Genomic DNA, 19,250 nt, shown 5'->3' with positions numbered 1-19,250 from the left:
GTATTTTGATTGTTCTCTATTTGAACATGTACACTTTCAAATGAAGTCAATTTAAAGGACTTTCTGTTCCAGTGAGGAAAATTGTAATTATTAATAGTAGATTTTGGGATGGGGGGATTTAAAAAAAAAATAGGCTCTGAAAATATGTGATGTCTCTGAGAATCTGGTACGTTCAGAGAAATGAAGGCTAGCCATGTTGGCCAGCATATTGGCACAAACGAAACATTTCCTCATGGTTGCCACTACTTCCTTCTGAGACCACCACAAGTGGGCTCTCACTAACCTAGAGAGAGAATTTGAAGGCCCTATTACAATTTACATCCACACTTTGCTAATAAATGTCAATTATGGGTGTTGTACTGACTTACACCAGTCACAATGTCCCAACAACGTTTTTGCCATCTAGACATTTCCACAATGTTTCTTCAGCCGGGGGCCCCCTACCGCAGCCTGGACTCCTGGTGGCAGCTGGTAAGGATCCCACCGAGCTTCAACACACCCATGAAGGGTCAGCATGCTGGTCACTGACATGTTCTGTTGTTTTACAAGCGTCGTAAATGTAATTGATACCCTTCATTTTATTGCAGGTGATAAACTACAGTCTGAACTAAATTAAGATTTTTACTACATGTGCTTGCGTTGATCTCCGAGTACATTCCAGTGCCCGTCAAGTAGGTAGCAATTTTTTTTTTTCTTCATGTGTTCTTTATCATGTTACTATAGCGGCAACACATTATGTCTTAGTAAATTACCAGAGTTGGAAATCCTTAAAGACTATTCGGCTCCAACTCCCACCTGTGTCACCATGTGAGTCAGCAGCTGCTTCACACACACACAGCATCACCCATCACAGCAAATGACAGCCCTATGTCCTTAATGCCTGAAGATGTCCCCAATCATAAGTCCGAGACTGACTGAATTAAATGTTTCCATGCCTCATTTAATTTGTATCCGCAGAGTGGTCCCACCCAGAAAGAGCACTTGAGTAGCTAAAAACTGGCTCATAGAAAGAACTTCTTGTTTAAAATTTTCCTCTCCCAACGGTCTGCTAAAAGAAGAGTTTTGTCTGAGGAATTACAGTTCAGTTTGTGCTACATAGAGAGGGAGTTGTGTTGAGATTCAAGCACACAGACAATCATTGTTTTCATCTGAGTGGAGAGGAATCAAGAATGGATATCAGTATTTCTGCTTCTTCCTGTCAAAAGGTTCTGCAGGCCTGGAGTACTTTCAAACAGACTGACAAATTATAATTGACACAATGGAAGACACTACTCAAGACAGACACTACTAACATTCGGAACAATTCGATTTGGATTCATTCAGTGATCCACTAAGGTACGGGTAGACCAACAAAATCCATTTAATTTTGAATGGACGTCAACTATGCACACAAATGTTCACTATTTGTGGACCAACCCTGTCCTATCCTTCAGGAATAGAGGCGTTCCACTATACAGTTTGCAATTGTAATATCACAATCCACTACTAGATGGCAGTAATGGCTTCGCTCCAGGTCTTATACTCCCATATATAAAATGAGCAGGCCTCTTTTTTTTTTTATGCAGCTTCAGGATGACATTCAGAACAATCATAGTGCCTGAATAATAACATTTTTAACAAGTTATTTTTTGTGACCCCCCCCCCCCCCCCCTTCCTGTATCTTTTTGCAGCTCTACAACTGCATACTAAAATCAAGTCAAGCACTCCTCACACTGAAATAAGAGGAGCCCAAAAATGGCTCGATCCTGTGTTGTGCGCACGAAAGAGTCTGGATGGGCCAGGCTGCCTGAAAGCGACTATCAGTTGCGAGAGAGTGAGAGGGCTTGAAGTGAAGCCAATAGGGAAAGAGGAAGGACCATAAACAGCTGCTCCCTTCTTTTCCCCCCCATGCAGAGACAGCAAGAGGAACCCGATGAAGTGAGAGGGCGGATGACAGGAGGGTCTGTGCATGAGTGCGACGGGGAGTGTCGCCTTTGAGGGTCTTCAGACGTAGAGGAAGGTGCTGGCATGTAGAATGGGAGACGGGAGGTGCTGAGTGTGCACCCGCATGCTTTGAGAGTGAGGAAAGCCGGAGTGCGAGAGGACTTGGAAGAGTGAGAAAGAGTTGTAAAAGGAGCAGTGAGAAGAAGTCATCTGTCAGAGGAGCAGGAGTTAGACATGGGCTGTGAAGCTTTGAGAAGTTCTCTTCTGGTGACTCAACTTCAGCGGTGAACGGAATTGATGACCAGGGCCACCAAAGACTGCAAACATGGGCTGCATTCACAGCCTGGCCAGCAGAATTAAAGAAGCTGACCCCGAGGGTACCCCTCTAAAGACCGACCCCGAGGTGCTCCCTGAGATCCTGCAGCTTGTGGAGGTAAGTGGAGTGAAACAACTGTGCCGGTTGACATGTTAGCTACTTGATTTATAACGTTAAAAGAACTCGCCTTGTCTCAAATTCGAAAACAGGTGCTGTTCTGCTATTTGGAGATGTAGCAGACATTCTTACAAACAGTGCAGACAAGAATCCAAATGTTCTTCCCTAATATGCCTGATAAAATATCTTAGAAAATTCCATCTGACCGAACCTGCTATTTGCGATCAAGCTTAAAAAATTACGATATGATTAGAAGAAAGGCAATCACCCAACCTCCAGTGCATTTTTCAGTTTGAAAAAACTTGATCTATGTGGACATAAGTATTGAGACACGCGTCACACCTTCTTCCCAATCCACTTTACATGACTGCTTAGAGGCCCGTTGGATGAGTTTAATGTGGAAGGTGACAGATGAAATTGCCCTGTGTCCAAAAACAATTGTCCATACAGCCAACGTCACGAGTGATGAAACCAGCGGTCCAGTGATGGCTGTTAATCATGCCCCGTGGGGTCAAGGGTAAAAAGGAAGTAGTGGTGTCGGTTACTATCCACGGTTCGACCCGTCGTCTGTCTGTCTAGTGGCTTTACTTTGGAATGACACACACACACTAGTGTGAATAGAAGCTTAGAACATCACAATTCTTTTTTTTATATGAATGTAAGTTGTAAATCACCAATAAAGCGCCATGCATGCGTTAGCGCGCATGTGCCTAATCTATGATGGCCGTAAAAACATTACTGAGATCACATGCAGCGTCAAATTCCTTAAAGCCTGCTTTTACTTTTGTGTGTGTGCGTGTGTGAATTTCCTTGCACGTGTGTAATGTTTGAGTCTGCCAAATTATGATAACATGGTCTCTCCAGAATGGGTGGACTCGGCAGTCTTTAATTCCATACAATTGTACTGTCCAGATTTCTTCCCTCTGTGTTTCACTCTTTCTCACACGTGCACACACACAAACAAACACAGCCCCGCACCTATTTCCAGAATTTTTGTGGCTCTTCCGAGGTGACTGCTTCTACCCGCGCTGTTATAAATACCCTGGCTGAACTGGAGCATACTCCTGGCTTGCCACCTGCTCCCGTCCCTTCTGGACTGTGTGCGTGAGTACGTTTGTGTGTACGTGTGTTCATGTGTTTGTGTGTGGGGGTCCTGTATGTCATCGCTAGTGAGGTGTCACGAAAAGAAACCCTTACATTAAGCAAGGAGTGTGTCACTGTACTCAAGTACAGTATTCATTTTACAGTGTGTGTGTCTGTGTGTGTGTGTGTGTGTGTCTGTGTGTGGTGCAGCAGTGTATTTTTAGGGCCCGAGCACTAGTGTGAATGCCCTCCTGAAAATACTATTATTCTTAGATAAATAGACTTTTTGAGCACTTCCCCTATGCACGCTGCTTCTGCAGAAGTCTTAAAGGGTCTTACGTTTTATTTTCCAAACATTTATCGGCCATCCTAGAGAATGGCACTTCATTCTTACATCCCACATCCATATCTCACAATTCGTCACAACAGCACGTCGCTTAAACTGTAGCTAAGCTGCTATTTGAAGAAGCCTTTACAATATATGCAACAAAATAGTGAAGCGACAGAGAAGTGGAGTGGAAGTTTCTGTGCAGAGGTCTCACATGCTTTGGGAATGACACTGACTTTGGCTGTTAAACTCCAAATGGGTGGGGTCCTTTAAAACTGCTGCTGCTGTGGCTGATAGTCATGACATCCCTTGGAGACACAAGGACTCTTAACTGTCGTTACCAAACAAGTATGTTTGGAAATAACTTCACCAAAGTGTGAAATCAATTAAAATGTTCACCCTTGACCCTATTGAGGCTTTGGACTTGAGCAACACATTCGTATTTGCAGCATTCGGTTATCCTTCTTAATGTTAATCGATGAGTGAAAATTAGTTTGGCACAGTGGTCATCGAATTTGCCTCTCAGTTCAGAAATTCTGTGTTCAATGCTTAGACTGAGTGGAGTTTGCGTGGTTCCTCCGTGTTCGTGTGGGTTTTCTCCCAGTTTAGTGTTATGAAACGTATGTCATCGGCATTATCAAGTGAGAGCATGACTTTGAGCAGCAGTGCTGGGTCCTTTCTTTCATTCAAATGTTGCTGGTTGAGCTGCAATGTGATATTTTTACCACAAGATGGCGCCCTTGACTACTGATCCAACTCCACACAGGAAAGGCAGAAATTCGCACTTTGCAATGAGAAAAAAACAAACAAGAACGGGTTTCATAATATGTGCAGCTACAAAAAACGGACTCGTGGACATGCACATTATTGAGAAAAAGAAAAAACAACATTCCACCTTGTGCAGTCCACATTATGTAACCCCCCTAAAAAAACTCATGGTAGAAGTTGGTATTTCATGCATTATGCATATCTATTCATAAAGGATTTATAGTCCATTCACAACGACACATTAGAAGAAAGTGCTCTTTTATAATGCATCGCAATGCATGAGCTCAGAATTCAAGCGGGTGCGAGTCAAACTGTGCAAGTTGGTCGGGTATGGGATAATCAAAAGGTGCTTGTGTATTAGAGTTTGGAGTGAAATACTCCTCTTGTGAGGAAAATCCAGCCATTGGAAAAAGGCAAAAAAGTATTTAAGCCATGCGGGAAATGTTATTTCAAGGGATTAGGAAATCCACTGAGTTGTTGTACAGGAAAATAAACATTTGTGCACAGGTAGGGGAGGGGGGGACTCCCTCTGAAAGACTCACACATTAATGCACAAGCACCAAAAACATGGATGGGAAAAAAAAAACACTCAGTGGTTCGATATGGTTCGTACTGGAAGGTGTTTTCTTGGAGGATGACATCATGTTGAGTGAGAAAGTGAACCTCTGGGGAGAGTCGCAGAAATGCACGAGTACCATTAATGAATGGAGTCGACAGTCTCTAAAATAGCCACTCTCGTTTAAATCCTTGCCTGTTTGCTTTCTTTGTATTATTATAGCCGCAGCAGCCAAGAGCAAACCACTTCTCCCTTGACAATTTTGCCACGTTGTTCGTGGCTTTATAGAAAATGTAACACAGTAAATGTGGCGCTTTTAAACACTGTTTACCGATAACAAGACCAGGAGTAACTTTATTCATGCTAGTGAGTTGGCTTTTATCCGCGAGGGTCAATTGCCTAATGTGAGTAGATTTTGGTTAACTCGCTTTGTGTTTGGTGGGTATCTCCGACGCAAGGTTACCAAAAAGTGGCACGTGAAGCCGAAGTGACCCGTCTATATTCTTGACCTCACGTTGGAGAGCAAAGAAGATTGCTGGGCGATGGACGGCCGAGGCATGTTCACTGACCTAGATGTCAGCTTTGGAAAAGGCCAGCTCCTTTCTTGAACAGCAAGCAGCCAGGTCGCTATGAGTAATTCATCGTGGTAACCTACAGCGGTTACGTCTACATCACTACACAGGGGGTTGCGTTGCCTGTTTTTTTTCTTCTTCTTTTTTCAGGAAGGGATGCCTCTGTATTAATTGGGCAATCATGCGTTGAGCTGGAACGCCCTCTTTAATTAATCAAGACATTTTATATGACAAGGTACAATTGGATGAGTCTACTCAGAAGGAACGTGGAAAAACTGGAGTCCTAAACCACAGAAGACTGAGTGTGGAGGTCCCAAACAGCCACAAAACCGCCACAATTAAGCACATTATACTTGTGCCGGACCCCGTCACCTCAAATCCCTGCAGGATTCCCAATGGCACACAAAATGACCTAATAGCCACTGGACACTAGCAGCTGTTGTGCTTCAGCAGCCTGCTCCTAAAAGAGGATTATTGTTTTTGTCATACTGTGTTACCACGGAGATGGACAAATACAAGTGCAGTGGAGTGGCTTGTTGGATGTTGATTCGGCCAGAGTGGTCCCCATCAACATCACCGTCATGATCAATGTGGATGGAAGTGTAAATATAGAAAATAACAAGAGTGCCGTAGATGCTTGTCACGGAGCGATTGGTGTTGGGGACACAAATAGGTGAGAGGCAGCTGGCAGGGCTGTTGTTAGAACTTTCCGGGAACTTGAATTTGGCACTTTAAGTGGACTGTCAAAGTATTTTATGTGTGCATTATTTAGATTTTGGAAGGTCATTGGAAATACTCATTGAAGAGCAAAGTAGGCATGTTTGACTGTGTGTGTGGGTGGTTGTGTGGCCTGCAGCACAGGGCGGGAGGGGAAAAAGAAAGCTATGTGGCGACTGCTGCCGGCAGCGTGGTCGAGAGTGCATGTGTGTGTTGTCATATGAGACAGAGCGGGAGAGAGTGAGCAAAAGCTTTATGTGTGTGTGACAGAGAGGCAGAGGGAGGCTGCGTACGTGTGCCAGTGTGCAGACTGGACAGCTCAGAGAGAGAGGCAAGGACTGAAGCTCCTTGTGAGAGGTAAAAAAAAAAAAAAACTTACCGCACTTCGTGTAACTTATTTTTTTTTGTCACGTTAAATCTACTATGCAGCATCTCTTGTAGTGAGCAACAAACTTTCAATATGCTGTGTTAATGCAGGATGATTGCATAGTATTTCAACAGGAGATTTCTTTTGCTGCAAATATTTAAAAATAGACGTGCGCTATGACCTACAAAAAAATATGCATCTTTGAATTTTTAATATTAATGGGTTGCGTGGAAGCAGTTCCGTTTCCACTGTGCCAGTGTGAATGTGGGAACGGTTGTTTATCCATGACGCTCTATCCAAAGTGTTGTTTGTGTTTTACCAGACGTCAACTGAGATGAACTCCAGAGAAATAGATGAGGATAGAAGATGGTCGAATATGATTTGAGTCATGGGTTGCTTATAACTATGTGAATAAGCCAAGGGTGCTGAGCAGAGACAAAACCCCGCCCCCTTGTATCAACAACAACAATGTGATGGATGCTGATGTTGCATATTGACGGATAGATGCTTCTGCAATGTATGAAAGAATATAGCGGTAGTGATGGAAATGAAGCTATCCAGATTTGTAAACAACACTGGAATTATTGTCTTAATGTTTGCAAGTAATAGTTTGGACATTGCTGTTGTAGTTAAAGTGCCATTAGCCGAGCATCGCTCCGCAGGTAACAAAGCCGATCATTGAGGAGCGTGCAGAGAGGAGGTCCTCACTAGGTCGGCAATGGATTTTGCTGATGAACATCTGTGTTACCAGATTAACATGTTGACATATCGCCTCCCAACTATTTATAGTTGCAGCCGGGCAAACTATTAGCATGTAATGCTTGGCTTAGTTGAATTCGACACGCTTTCTTCGCCTTATCTAAAGCGACACGTCGTTTTAATTTCCTCGTATCCATCATCAAGCCATAAACACGCTGTTTGGTTTGTTTAATTAAATGTTGTCACCATTCTGGCAGGATTAATAATTCCAGATGGACTTCCCGGTGTTTTTATTATTATTTATGGGGCTACAGACAACCGCATGTATAAGATAATGATAGCCAGTAAAAGAGCAGCCAGAGGGACTTGTGATCTATATTCAGGAGCCTGATCAAAATAGCTGTCTGACATCTTTCTGATCTCCTCAGAAGGAATTTTCAGCTGTTGACATGTCTGTCTAATCATTCGCTCACTCGATTACCGCTCAGTGGCGATGTGGCTGTCGCTGGTTGTTGGTCTCTAAAGGCATTCTTCTTTTTCTTCATCCTTTCCTGAGGTCTTCATATGGAGCTAGAGGGGAAGAAGGTGAGGAAAGCCAGAGCTGCTTCATTCTTTCAACCTCTCCTCAATAAATGATGACAGCAGCTTCATTATTGTTTACCTTCAGTCGACATATTGACAGATGGTGTAATATGGAATAAGCTCTGGTTATTTTTTGCCATTCCACTTCCAAATGAGAAGGCTTAGTCACTTCTCCCTTGGTCTGATGTCAGCTTTCGCCCGTCCTGGATGGCGCGACTGTGTCTCCGACACACTTTTCCATCAGCAGCTCAAGGGGGGATGACCTTTTCCCTGGAATTACTTTGGTCATTCATATCTAGGGCATATGAATGAATTACCATTATTTGTCTCGTGGTTGTCATGACGGTGACCTTAGAAGAAAACTTATGTATGGTAACAAGCATGTTGACAAATGAAGGCCGATGGGCACAGAGTCAGTCCCCGGGGCTGTGATGGCGCGCTGTCATTGCCGCCACCGTAAAGCACACTGATGAACAAGACAAGCTGAACCAGATGGCTCAGCCAAACACACATACACACACATCCAGCCGAGCCCGCGGCCGGCAGTGCTACCAACCATGTGCAGGACTCAACCACTGTTGACCAGCGCTGACATCCTGTTGCAAATTGTTTCCTGTTGACTCCCGCGTCTCATTCTGTTGTTTTTATATGTCTCTGCGTGCATGTGTTTTTGATGCACGGTCGGTCATACATGTGGAGGTTGCGTCCGTCTCCTACTGTTCCTTCCTGAAGCCGAGCACCCTTCAGCCTCTTAACAACCCTTATTAAAGACAGAAGTTCTTGCCCCGACGGCAATGTTTACATGTCCTCCCGTTTCCCACTGTGGCTTTTATGCAAGTTTTGTTATCTTTGTGTGCTTGAAAGAAAGACTTCATCAGGAGCACCAGTCATTTATATTTGAAGGATTTATGAGCAACACTTTCTACCTAACTATGTTATTGCTATATGTTTTTGGAAAGTACAATTAAATCCTAAAACGCTCCAAAACTGTTCTGTATCGAGGAAGTATTCAATTGCAGAGGCATGCAACTTGATAACTTGTTGCCGACACCTGTCATCGACTGGCCGGACCTCCATCCGAGAGGGCCGCTTGGATGCCAATCATTCTCTTTCAAGGGTTCAAAGGTGAAAAGTTGACAAGGTGTTGCCTGTCAAGGTTTACAGTGGAAGTCTTGAATCTTTTTTTTATTTTTAGCCTGTGACTCATTGCTGGGGGGTATGAGGAAGTCTGTGGAGAATCGGAGATGCGTTGCAAAATGTTTTTTCTTTGCATATTCTCGCCATTGGTAACTTTGTGCTGCTTCTTCTTCTAGGTGTCCACCACCTGTGCCTCAACACCAGACCAGGTATGTTTTGGACATGTGTTTGTCTTTAAAGGTCACTCACCGAGCTGCATTCCTGTGTGTATGTGTTTTTTTTTAGCTCAATTCCATGAAATCTGCATCACTGAAGAAAAGAAGCTCCATGCCGAGGTAGCGTAGGAAAGCTTCCTCCTCCTAACCCAAATTAAAGACCCAATATTTGAATCTGAAATGATTTCAATGTCCAGAAGTAAAAGTGAGGAGCAGGTGATGGAGCAGGTGATGGAGCGCCACTACGACATTGACCTCACCTATATCACGGAGAGGATCATCTCGGTCTTCTTCATGCCTGAGCTTGAAGAACAGCGATACCATGGGGAGCTGCAGGAAATGGCGACCATGCTTAAATCCAAGCACCAAGACAAGTTTCTGGTTAGTAAACATTTTTTTTTAGATCATTACAGTGAGATCATTTGGCTATGTAAAAAATAAAAAAAGATTTCTTCACCCCCCCCCCCCCCCGCCCAGCTTTTAAATTTATCAGAGAAGAGACACGACATGACAAGACTCATCCCAAAGGTACGATTTGAAAGTACATTCAAAAGCAGCATAACATCAAATGCCCAGCTCTCTTCTTTTTTTTTTTTTTTTTTGGCTGCAGATGCAGGACTTTGGCTGGCCCGATCTCCACGCTCCACCTTTGGACAGGATCTGTACTGTATGTAAGGCTATGGAGACGTGGCTTAGCGCTGATCCGAATAATGTAGCGGTTCTCCACTGTAAGGTCAGTGCAACCCCAACACAGCGCAAAATGAAGACATTCTGATTGTGACAGGATATTATTATTATTTGCTCTGACAGGGAAACAAAGGGAAGACGGGGGTCATTGTGGCGGCCTACATGCACTACAGCAAGATCTCAGCAGGGTAATTATTTTTTTTTCTAATTTTAATAAATAAAACTGTCATACACATCTGTAAATGAATTGGGTGTCCACAGAGCGGACCAGGCGCTCACCACGCTGGCCATGAGGAAATTCTGCGAGGACAAAGTTTCTTCTTCCCTTCAGCCCTCTCAGAACAGGTCTCACTCATTTCAGGTCACAAGAAGTGAATGGAAGCACAATTGGGTCAAGTTGCGCCTCCCTGTGGTGGACTTGGTCAATTGCAGTTTAAAATAAGACTCTTCTTGTGTTGAACCAGCCAGAAAATATTCATAAATAGAACAAAAAATATGTCTTCATTTCTCTTCGGTTCCTGTCATCAATTGATCCTCATCTGCTTTCTTCAGGTACATCTACTACTTTGGTGGTCTGCTCTCCGGTGCCATTAAAATGAACAGCAGTCCTTTGTTCCTTCATCAGATTCTTATTCCATCACTGCCAAATTTTCAGACGGGAGGAGGTACGTTTTATGTACACAAAAGTTGTTGAAAAATACAAAGCAAGCGTCTGTAAATTTTCTTTTTTTTCCTGCAGGTTACTTTCCATTTCTGAAGCTCTACCAATCGCTACAGCTGATCTACACTTCCTGCGTCTAGTGAGTGGTCACTAATCTAGTTGTTCCGCCATGTTCGCCATTCATCTCAAACAGACAGACGTTCCTTTTACTGGCCCACTGTCTATGTTTAGACGATGGCTGCCCGTCTGCTTACGTTCAAGTCCACCTTGTTTACGTTTGATTTACTCGACAGAGACATGTTTGGACTGCTCTTATATTTGGTTGTAATCGAGCTCTTGCGTGTTTTTCCAGCAACCCTCAGACCTCGAGGTCCAGAAAGCTGTGTGTGACCATGGAACCGGCGTTATTGTTAAAGGGGGACATTCTGGTGAGAAACTGCACAATGTCACAAAAGACTACTTGTAATTTGTATTTTCTTTTCCATAAATCATTTACTTTCAGTGTAACGGTCTGGTGATCCGAAATATTTGCCTACAGTTCAAATATCTCTGAACCACTTTCTGTATGATCCTTTTCATCAAGTTCTTTTCTTCCTCTCAGGTCAAGTGCTATCATCGACGGAGCCAGGCAGCAGAGAGAGAAGTGGTGTTCAGGATCCAGTTCCACACGTGCACCATTCATGGCGCCCAGCTGTGGTTTGGCAAGAAGGACCTCGACGTAGCTTGCACAGGTAAAAAAAAGAGGGAAGCCCCATATTGTACTATGCCGGCAAATCTAAATTGGATCAAAGGCCACGTTTTGGAAAATCGATGTGAGAACTATTTCAAACTCGCGCTAATGTGGCGCTTGTTTGGATATGTTTTAGTAAGTGGCGGTCTTAGTACATGCTTAAGTGCCTTTTTACAAGGTATGAATGGACCAACTTTTCAATTAAAGTGACATTTTTAGTCATTTCACATAATAATAATAATAATATGAGTGTTTTTATTATTTCTGCAGTCAAGGTGATATTTTGGACATTGTGTATCTTTTTATAGATGACAGGTTCCCTCGTGATGCTGCAGTGGAGTTTATCTTTTCTAGCAGCCCAGAAAAAATAAACGGTGAATATTTCTGACTTCTGAAGTCTTGAGTATCTTTAATGTGATTTTTTTTTTTTTTTAACTTACTTATTTTGTGTGTGCTTTCAAGAAAACCAAAAGACAGATGCCTCCATCAAAATGAACTACAACACATCAGATCCGGTAGTCCAATGGGATTCTTATGAGAACTTGAACCTGCACCATCAAGACAGCCCAGGGAGTAAGAAAATTGTTCATTGTATTCATTTGCATCTCATTGGGAAACAAATCTTGTTCTTCCTCAGCATCACTAAGCTTTTGAACGACACATTGAGTGCCATGCAAACGATATGCACCACTGGTTTAAAACTGGAGTTGTCTCATAAATGAGAACTTCCTGTTTCCACCAGATATTTCTCATACCCGGGGCCCTCTGGACGGTAGTCTGTACGCACAGGTGAGAAAACGCAGAGGACCGGTCCCGACTTCCTCACCCAACGGATGCCTCAGCAGCAGCCCAACGGTGAAGACACAGATTGCCAGCCAGCCGCAAACTCTCACCAGCACTTCCGGCTGCGTCCCCTTTACTTCCCATCCCGAAAGCGAGACTACTGAAAGTCTGACGGAAAAAGGAGAAAGGGGAACAAGAGAGCGTGTACGAGACAAAGACAGAGAGACGGAGATTTTAGACGAGGCAAACCTGTCAAGTACGGGTGGATTAAGGCGAGAACGCTCATGTTGCGGTCGAGCAGGTATCAAGTGTGGAGGGGTGGGGCGGCAATGGGAGGAAGAGCCGTGCCTATCCAATGGTCACTGTGCTGGATGCCGCAACAGTATTAAAAAACATCCCAAAAGCCAAACCCTGCCGACCTTAGCGACCAAATCCGTGTCACCTCCACCTCATTTGACTCATATGGAACTCTGTCATCGCCATAGTGTCCATCCTCTGCCCGCGTGGGAACAGCCGGCCCCATCTGCACCTTGCCTCCACAGATCGTGCTTCCCTTATTCCGCTTCCGAGCATTCGCATGGTCACACCCTTCCAGCTTCGAACAGACTCTACAATGATGAATGCCAAGGCTTCCATTATGCCAGCCAAAACCCCATCGCTCACCTTTCCCACCAGTCGCTCCATTCAAGCCCATACCGAGAGATGTTCTTCAGTCCTCCAAATCAATGTCCTTGCCGAGATTGCTCCAGCAGGCGGGAGCACCAAGCGGCCTCGGTCAGACTGCTCCATCCGATGCATCCGGACCAGGCGGTGGGATTACAACGGACTAGAGAGGCATTGTGGGAAAGTAAAAACCCGTGGGAAGTGCCAGGAGAGGCTGACTTCTGGCAGTGTAAAGCAGCCGTGCCACCATATCACGGCTGTCACTCTGCTGCTTTAAAACAGGGAGCGGAGCAGCAAAGGTTTGTCCTTGGACCTCACCAGAATTATCCCAGCCCCCAGCCTGTGGTGGACACGCGGGACGGAGTCAGCAGTGGATACCACAGCCCTCCGCCCCCACGACAATCTTGCCCCTGCTCTCCTTATCAATCATCTCCCGTCGAGAGCCATGAGAGTCGAGGTTATGCTTCAGGTTACCTCTCTGGGTCAGCCTCTCCTCCGCCTGCCAGTAGCCCCTCCCTTGGGAGAGAAATACTTGCAGGAACCCCTCCAGAAGCCAAAGATCATCAGAACGAGCATCTCAAAGGTAAAAAACGGATGGGACTTTCTTAGAATAATGTATAATCCTGCAACCTACATTCATCTGATTTTTTTTTTTTTTCTTTTCTAAGCGGAAAAGACCACAGCTGGTGCAGAGGTCGACGTATCGCGGAGTTCAGAGGGTAAACGTGATAGATCAAGCACCCAGACTCTGGATTCTGATCATGACTATACAGTCATTGGTGGCAGCAGCCCCACACACACAGATGACAGGTAGGTAACACCTCACTTTTGTCGAGTTGATGCAGAGAAGACATTTACCATTTATTGATTCAGCAGTTGAATTTTCTCTCATACTTGCAGTTTAAGTCAAGACGCCTCACTAGCACTGGAGTTCAACACAAATGGAAGCAAAACACTTTTAATAGCAGAGGCAGAAGAGCAATCCCCAAGTCCTGACGTAACACCGCCGTCAAGTGAACCTCCTCACAGTCGTACATCTGATGGAAAGAAACTTGAGGAACTAAAAGTCAAAGAAAATAACGAGGATACCGATCAGTCTCAAAGTACCACTATCATCTTCACCCCGGTGCAAGACCACCTCAACGGCTCAAATGCGCCGAGTGACGGCCCATCCTCCCGCAGCGCGACACACGTTGCCGGTCCGAGCTCTTCCAACAACTCCTCACAAATTTCTCCAAGTGAGTCCCCATGTCGCAGCTCCCCGTCGGCGACAGATCTTCGCCTCACGCCTGAGAGAGACAGCTCCACTGACCCCGCCAAACCACCGTCGCCTGTGCCTGATGGTTACCGCACGCCAACGTTCCCCCTCGCACCTTATTACTACCCGTTACTAAGTGTCCCACATGTCCCTTACACTGGCTACACCGCAATCACAATCCCAGCCGCTCAGCCGCCACTCCCGGAGAAGAAACGACTTTCAGGGACACCGGGATCGCTTAACGGGCACACTTCTCATCTACGAGGCTCTCCGGCGCCTTCCCCCATCCACAATATGGCTTTGTCCCCAATTTCGGCAGAGCAGAAACAGTATAGCAGCAGCAGCAGGGAGGACATCAGGGTCAACGCTAAGTTTGTCCAAGATAGTTCCAAGTACTGGTACAAACCAAGCATCTCCAGAGACCAAGGTGAGTTGGAATCAAACTACTGGTGTATGTTTCAGTGTATACAAGACCTCACTCTTGTTCTCTCCGCAGCCATCGCAGTGTTGAAGGACAAGGAGCCGGGAACTTTCCTCATCAGAGACAGTAATTCCTTCCAAGGTGCCTACGGCCTGGCCCTCAAAGTGGCCACACCTCCTCCTAATGCCAACATCACTGGAAGCAAAGGTAGTGTCATCACAGTTTTTAGACATGAGCCATGTTTGTAGTCTGTTGTTAGAAAGAAAAGAAAAAAAAAAGGTTCATACTCACCCCCTGCATACAATTCATCATCTCACAGCAGATGTCCTGGAACAGCTCGTGAGACATTTCCTCATTGAGACAGGACCGCGAGGTGTCAAAATCAAGGGCTGTCTGAATGAAGCATATTTTGGTAAATTGATGTTCTCTGCTATCTCCATCAGGTGTGGTCTTCCACGGTTACTTTCATTTATTTCTTTTTTTTGTACTTATTCTTGCTTTAGGGAGTTTGTCTGCCCTGGTGTATCAACATTCAATCACACCCATCTCTTTGCCGTGTGCCCTTCGTGTCCCAGAAAGAGGTAAAATTGGTTCTAGTAGTCTGGTTCTAATCTACTCTGAATGTCTACCAGCTCATATTAATTTTCTTTTTTAATTGGTTAAACAACTTGTATCACTTTTGGGTTGGACATTGGAAGTTATTCAGTGTTTCCCAAGTCAAGTAAAATGCATTCATGAGGTGTGCACTGTTTTAGATCTGATCGGCGATCTTCAGGAGATACGGACCGTAACAAACACAAGCACGGCGGCCGACCTCCTTAAACAGGGAGCAGGTAAGATTTGGATTAAATTATTCTGCTGACCCAAAACTTTATTTCTATCAACAGTTTTGTTCAGTCTGCCGTAAATGCATCAAAAAACACTAAACAAAAATGCTCATAGAAAGTTGTGCAACGGGTTTTTGCAGTTCTTACCTTTGACCAGTAGAGGTCAGTAAAGCCTCACAATGCTGTTCACTGTGTTTAAAACCCATTCTTGTGATTTCTCTGAAGCTTGCAACGTTCTCTATCTGAACTCGGTGGAAACGGAATCATTAACGGGACCGGAAGCCGTTTCCAAAGCAACCAAAAGTACACTGGCTCTGAGTCCACGTCCTGCTGCAACAATGGTCCATTTTAAAGTTTCCTCTCAGGGCATCACTCTGACTGACAGCAAAAGAAGGTGACATGATGTGATGTTTTTTCTCGATGATGCACTTCGAACCGACCCTGGTTGTGTTTGCGCAGATTATTTTTCCGGAGGCACTACCCCATCAGCAGTGTGACTTTCAGCAGTCTTGACCCCCAAGACCAGAGGTGAGACTTCTTGACCGTTATTTAAAAAAAGAAAAAAAAAAAAAAAGTGTGTATGCGTGTGCGCTTATATCATTTTCCAGGCAGTTGCGACTAATAAAGGCAGAATTATCAGTGCTTGTCCCCCCCCCCCCCCTTTTTTTTTTCTTTTTTTTAAAGCAATGTTTTTGTAAGTCTCTATTTAGTCTGGATCATCAGTTTGAGCTCCTGATTTATGTATTCCTGCAATTATCTTCTGTTTCTATTTGTGTGCCGTGCTTCAGATGGACTAACAGTGATAGCACGTCCAGCAAGTAAGTGCTTGACTTCCTGTTTTAGCAAGTCATACTACCAACATTGCATGGCAATTAACACATTGTACTTAGTGGTGCTCATACTGTAAAAACTGAGTTGAAATGGCTCTTTTTTTTTTTTTTTTTGCACCAGGATGTTTGGTTTTGTTGCCAGGCGGACAGGCAGCGCCACAGAGAATGTGTGTCACCTTTTTGCAGAGCTGGATCCAGAGCAACCTGCAGTGGCTATTGTCAACTTTATCAATAAAGTTATGCTCGGACCACAGCTACGCCGATGAAACATCTGAAAACATTTTGAGGGCAAGAGGGAGGTCTACACAAGTTCCATATACTACGGCGCAAAACACACACAATCGTTGACTTTGTTTTGATTTGTTTTTTTTTTAAACAGTCATGTTGTAAGTTAAAGTTTTACCAAAGAGGATCTCTAATTCTTCTGATTGTGAGCAGGATTACACACAAATAAATCGTGACGTTTACATATTGGAGCCACTGTACAGTGCACAGAATCTTATAGCCCGGCCCATATTTTCAACAATCTTCATGAACCAAATGACAAACTCAGTCACACACAGCCATAAACGTATCAACCAATTCAAAGAGAGAATATATTCACATTTTTGTGACTGGAAATCACAACTTCATGCCTTAAAGCTGAAACGTTTCACAATCTGGGAAACATGTCACGCTGCTAAGGTCATTTTCAACAGAGACATTACCTCACTTTCTCCATGCCTCAGAAGGACCACACATTGGTCCTGACCTGGTTGGTTTGTTTTTATTTTCACAAGACAACCAAGAGTCTTGGAAAAACACCCCAAAATAAAAAAATTAAAAAACCAAAGACATAAAATGTAAAAATATATTTCAAGTTTGTTTTTTATTATTTTTTTTCACCCGTGTGTCTGTGTCTGTGTGTTTTTTTTTACAAACAGTGTAACTTCAGTGAGCACAAATGCAATTTTCATAATGTTTGTCCGTAAAAGAAGTAATATATTTTATGCCTCTGAAGAAGAACTGTGTGAAATAAAATTCTACAAAAATACACACATTGTATACGCTTCGTTACTAAATGAAAATTGTTAAGTGTGATATTTGAGATATGCAAACAGATGGACCCCGCCTATTACCAGATAGGACAGGCATCAGCTCACCATTGACCCCAATAAAGACATGTACGATATTTAAAAAAATATATTATTAAATCTTATTAGTGTTATGTTTGTAGTGTGACTTTAGAAACGGTAGAGAAAATGTATGACAGTATGTATTTTACGTGTGTGATATTTGTTCACTGTGTAGGAATGTGAGTGTGTATACACTACATGTACATACACGTATGTATCATTACGCACACATTAAGCGTATCCAAATATAAACTCTATTTGAATCCTGAAATATATTTTATGCACAACGACAGTGGTTTCCTAACCAGGATCTACAGTATGTACTGTATGCGTGTATTATTTTTGCACTGTAGGAATGTGAGTGCGTATACACAACATGTACCTATGTATCATCGCGCATACATTCACAGTATCCAAATATAAATCTATTTGAATCCTGAAATATATTTTATGCATGACAACAGTGATTTCCTAACCAGGCATATTGTATGTCTAAGAGAATTAAATGTTCACATTAGGGAATCTAAAAGAATTTTTATTTTTGACCGTATGAGTAAGGTTTAATAAAAAGATTCGAAAATACACAAGTTATAACTGAATCACTGTATTGTACTGTTACATCATAGCGCAAATTATCCACACGCGTTGAAAAATACGAAATAAAAGGACGAGGTCCCGCCGAGATTTGAACTCGGATCGCTGGATTCAAAGTCCAGAGTGCTAACCATTACACCACGGGACCGGCGCTGTCAGACCGCCATTTTTGACTGTATTTCAATATAATAAAAAGTACTAATTAGCTCGAGATCATATGAACTGTCTGCATTTCCCTGTAACTAGTGACGTTTTATGCAACTCCAACTAACCACATGTGGCTAAGGTGACATGCTACCATGCAAGTTAGCTGGTCGGGAAGATGGCGTCGTGACGCAGAGTTCGAAATGAACCAAGACTGAAACGATGGTGGTAATAAATTCGAACATAATTTGTAGTCGCGTTTGTCCAGATATCCAAGCGTGTGGATTTGTCGATTCAGTCTGTTCGAAATGAAAGCATAGACAGGTGATCGATTGCATTTGCACGTAATGTTCAACGTGGTAATTAATAAGAGACTTTCATTTGCTGTCTGTGTGATTGATCTTGGTGTGCAAGACTCAACAGTTCATGACGCGTTCGAGAGCATCTTTGCTTGTTTCATGTTACGTCACAATGGACAGTACATACTGTACAGCAGGCCAGGGGCGCGCAGAGGTCTTAGGGTTGGGTGCCGCACGGAGGGAGGTGGGGTGCAGATGAACGGCTGCATTTACTAGGCATTTAGTTAAGAAAAGTTCTGTTGAGTTAAAGTTTCAAAGGAGGCTTACTATTAGGGTTAGAGATTCAAAGTAGGATATTAACTGGCATCAGGGTTAGAAATTACGGTTTTAATCCAAATCTGATTCTACGTTTGATCATCTTGTCCAGAACAGAAGTGATTAACGCTGTCCTTCTTTCTCCCACAGGAGGGAACCAGAGCTGCTCAGCCCACTCCTCTAAAGTCCATCTTGCAGCTGTGCTTGGGCCTCCGGAGGTAAACATTTGAACTCCAGTGTGAAGTATAAACTTTCTTCGCCTGTGTATGAATATATCCCAGTCAGCATCCCTGCATTAGATGATTGTGTAACAACTACTGTACAATTTCTTATTTTCAATTGTATACATCCATTTTAAGTTTAGAATTCCAGAAACAGCCCTTAACCTAATCTAAATAATATAAGGGGGGGGGGGGGGGGTCTCCTGTGGTGTTGTGTGATAGTAGAAGCCAGAATCAAAATGTTTCTCATTTTGACAAGTTTACAAATTGCATCAGAGAACGTAAACTCTCAATTGTATAAATACAGTAAACATTCAATGAA

The 19,250-nt window shown here is 43.6% G+C and overlaps 1 protein-coding gene, 1 long non-coding RNA gene and 1 other non-coding gene across 7 annotated transcripts; 2 read left to right on the top strand and 1 right to left on the bottom strand.

The window, feature by feature from the left end:
• The first annotated feature begins 55 nt into the window (after nucleotides 1–55).
• On the top strand, nucleotides 56–17,275 carry LOC119122596 (tensin-2-like). 5 transcript variants are annotated; one of them, XM_037250988.1, is made up of 28 exons: nucleotides 56–471; nucleotides 588–671; nucleotides 745–807; nucleotides 1,671–2,356; nucleotides 9,342–9,374; nucleotides 9,451–9,500; nucleotides 9,578–9,761; nucleotides 9,858–9,908; nucleotides 9,991–10,113; nucleotides 10,191–10,255; nucleotides 10,329–10,412; nucleotides 10,620–10,732; nucleotides 10,807–10,867; nucleotides 11,081–11,156; nucleotides 11,330–11,459; nucleotides 11,767–11,832; nucleotides 11,921–12,031; nucleotides 12,201–13,487; nucleotides 13,573–13,714; nucleotides 13,805–14,589; nucleotides 14,659–14,790; nucleotides 14,903–14,995; nucleotides 15,087–15,164; nucleotides 15,339–15,416; nucleotides 15,636–15,804; nucleotides 15,870–15,938; nucleotides 16,199–16,228; nucleotides 16,362–17,275. In XM_037250988.1, the coding sequence occupies exons 4-28, from the start codon at nucleotides 2,249–2,251 to the stop codon at nucleotides 16,504–16,506; spliced, it is 4,263 nt and encodes a 1,420-aa protein (XP_037106883.1). In that variant the 5' UTR covers nucleotides 56–471; nucleotides 588–671; nucleotides 745–807; nucleotides 1,671–2,248; the 3' UTR covers nucleotides 16,507–17,275. The 5 variants fall into 5 exon arrangements, with proteins under 5 accessions (XP_037106883.1, XP_037106884.1, XP_037106882.1 ...); XM_037250989.1 differs by having other exon boundaries at nucleotides 56–508; nucleotides 14,906–14,995; XM_037250987.1 differs by having other exon boundaries at nucleotides 56–508.
• Nucleotides 17,276–18,025: 750 nt separating this feature from the next.
• trnaq-uug lies at nucleotides 18,026–18,097 on the bottom strand. The gene has a single exon. It is a non-coding gene; the product is annotated as a tRNA-Gln (tRNA).
• On the top strand, nucleotides 18,098–19,250 carry LOC119122599. The gene is made up of 2 exons (XR_005097918.1): nucleotides 18,098–18,321; nucleotides 18,858–19,250. It is a non-coding gene; the product is annotated as an uncharacterized LOC119122599 (long non-coding RNA).

Source organism: Syngnathus acus, chromosome 5, assembly GCF_901709675.1.
Source record: "Syngnathus acus chromosome 5, fSynAcu1.2, whole genome shotgun sequence".
Classification (NCBI taxonomy): domain Eukaryota; kingdom Metazoa; phylum Chordata; class Actinopteri; order Syngnathiformes; family Syngnathidae; genus Syngnathus; species Syngnathus acus.
This window is presented reverse-complemented; position numbering and strand designations above follow the sequence as displayed.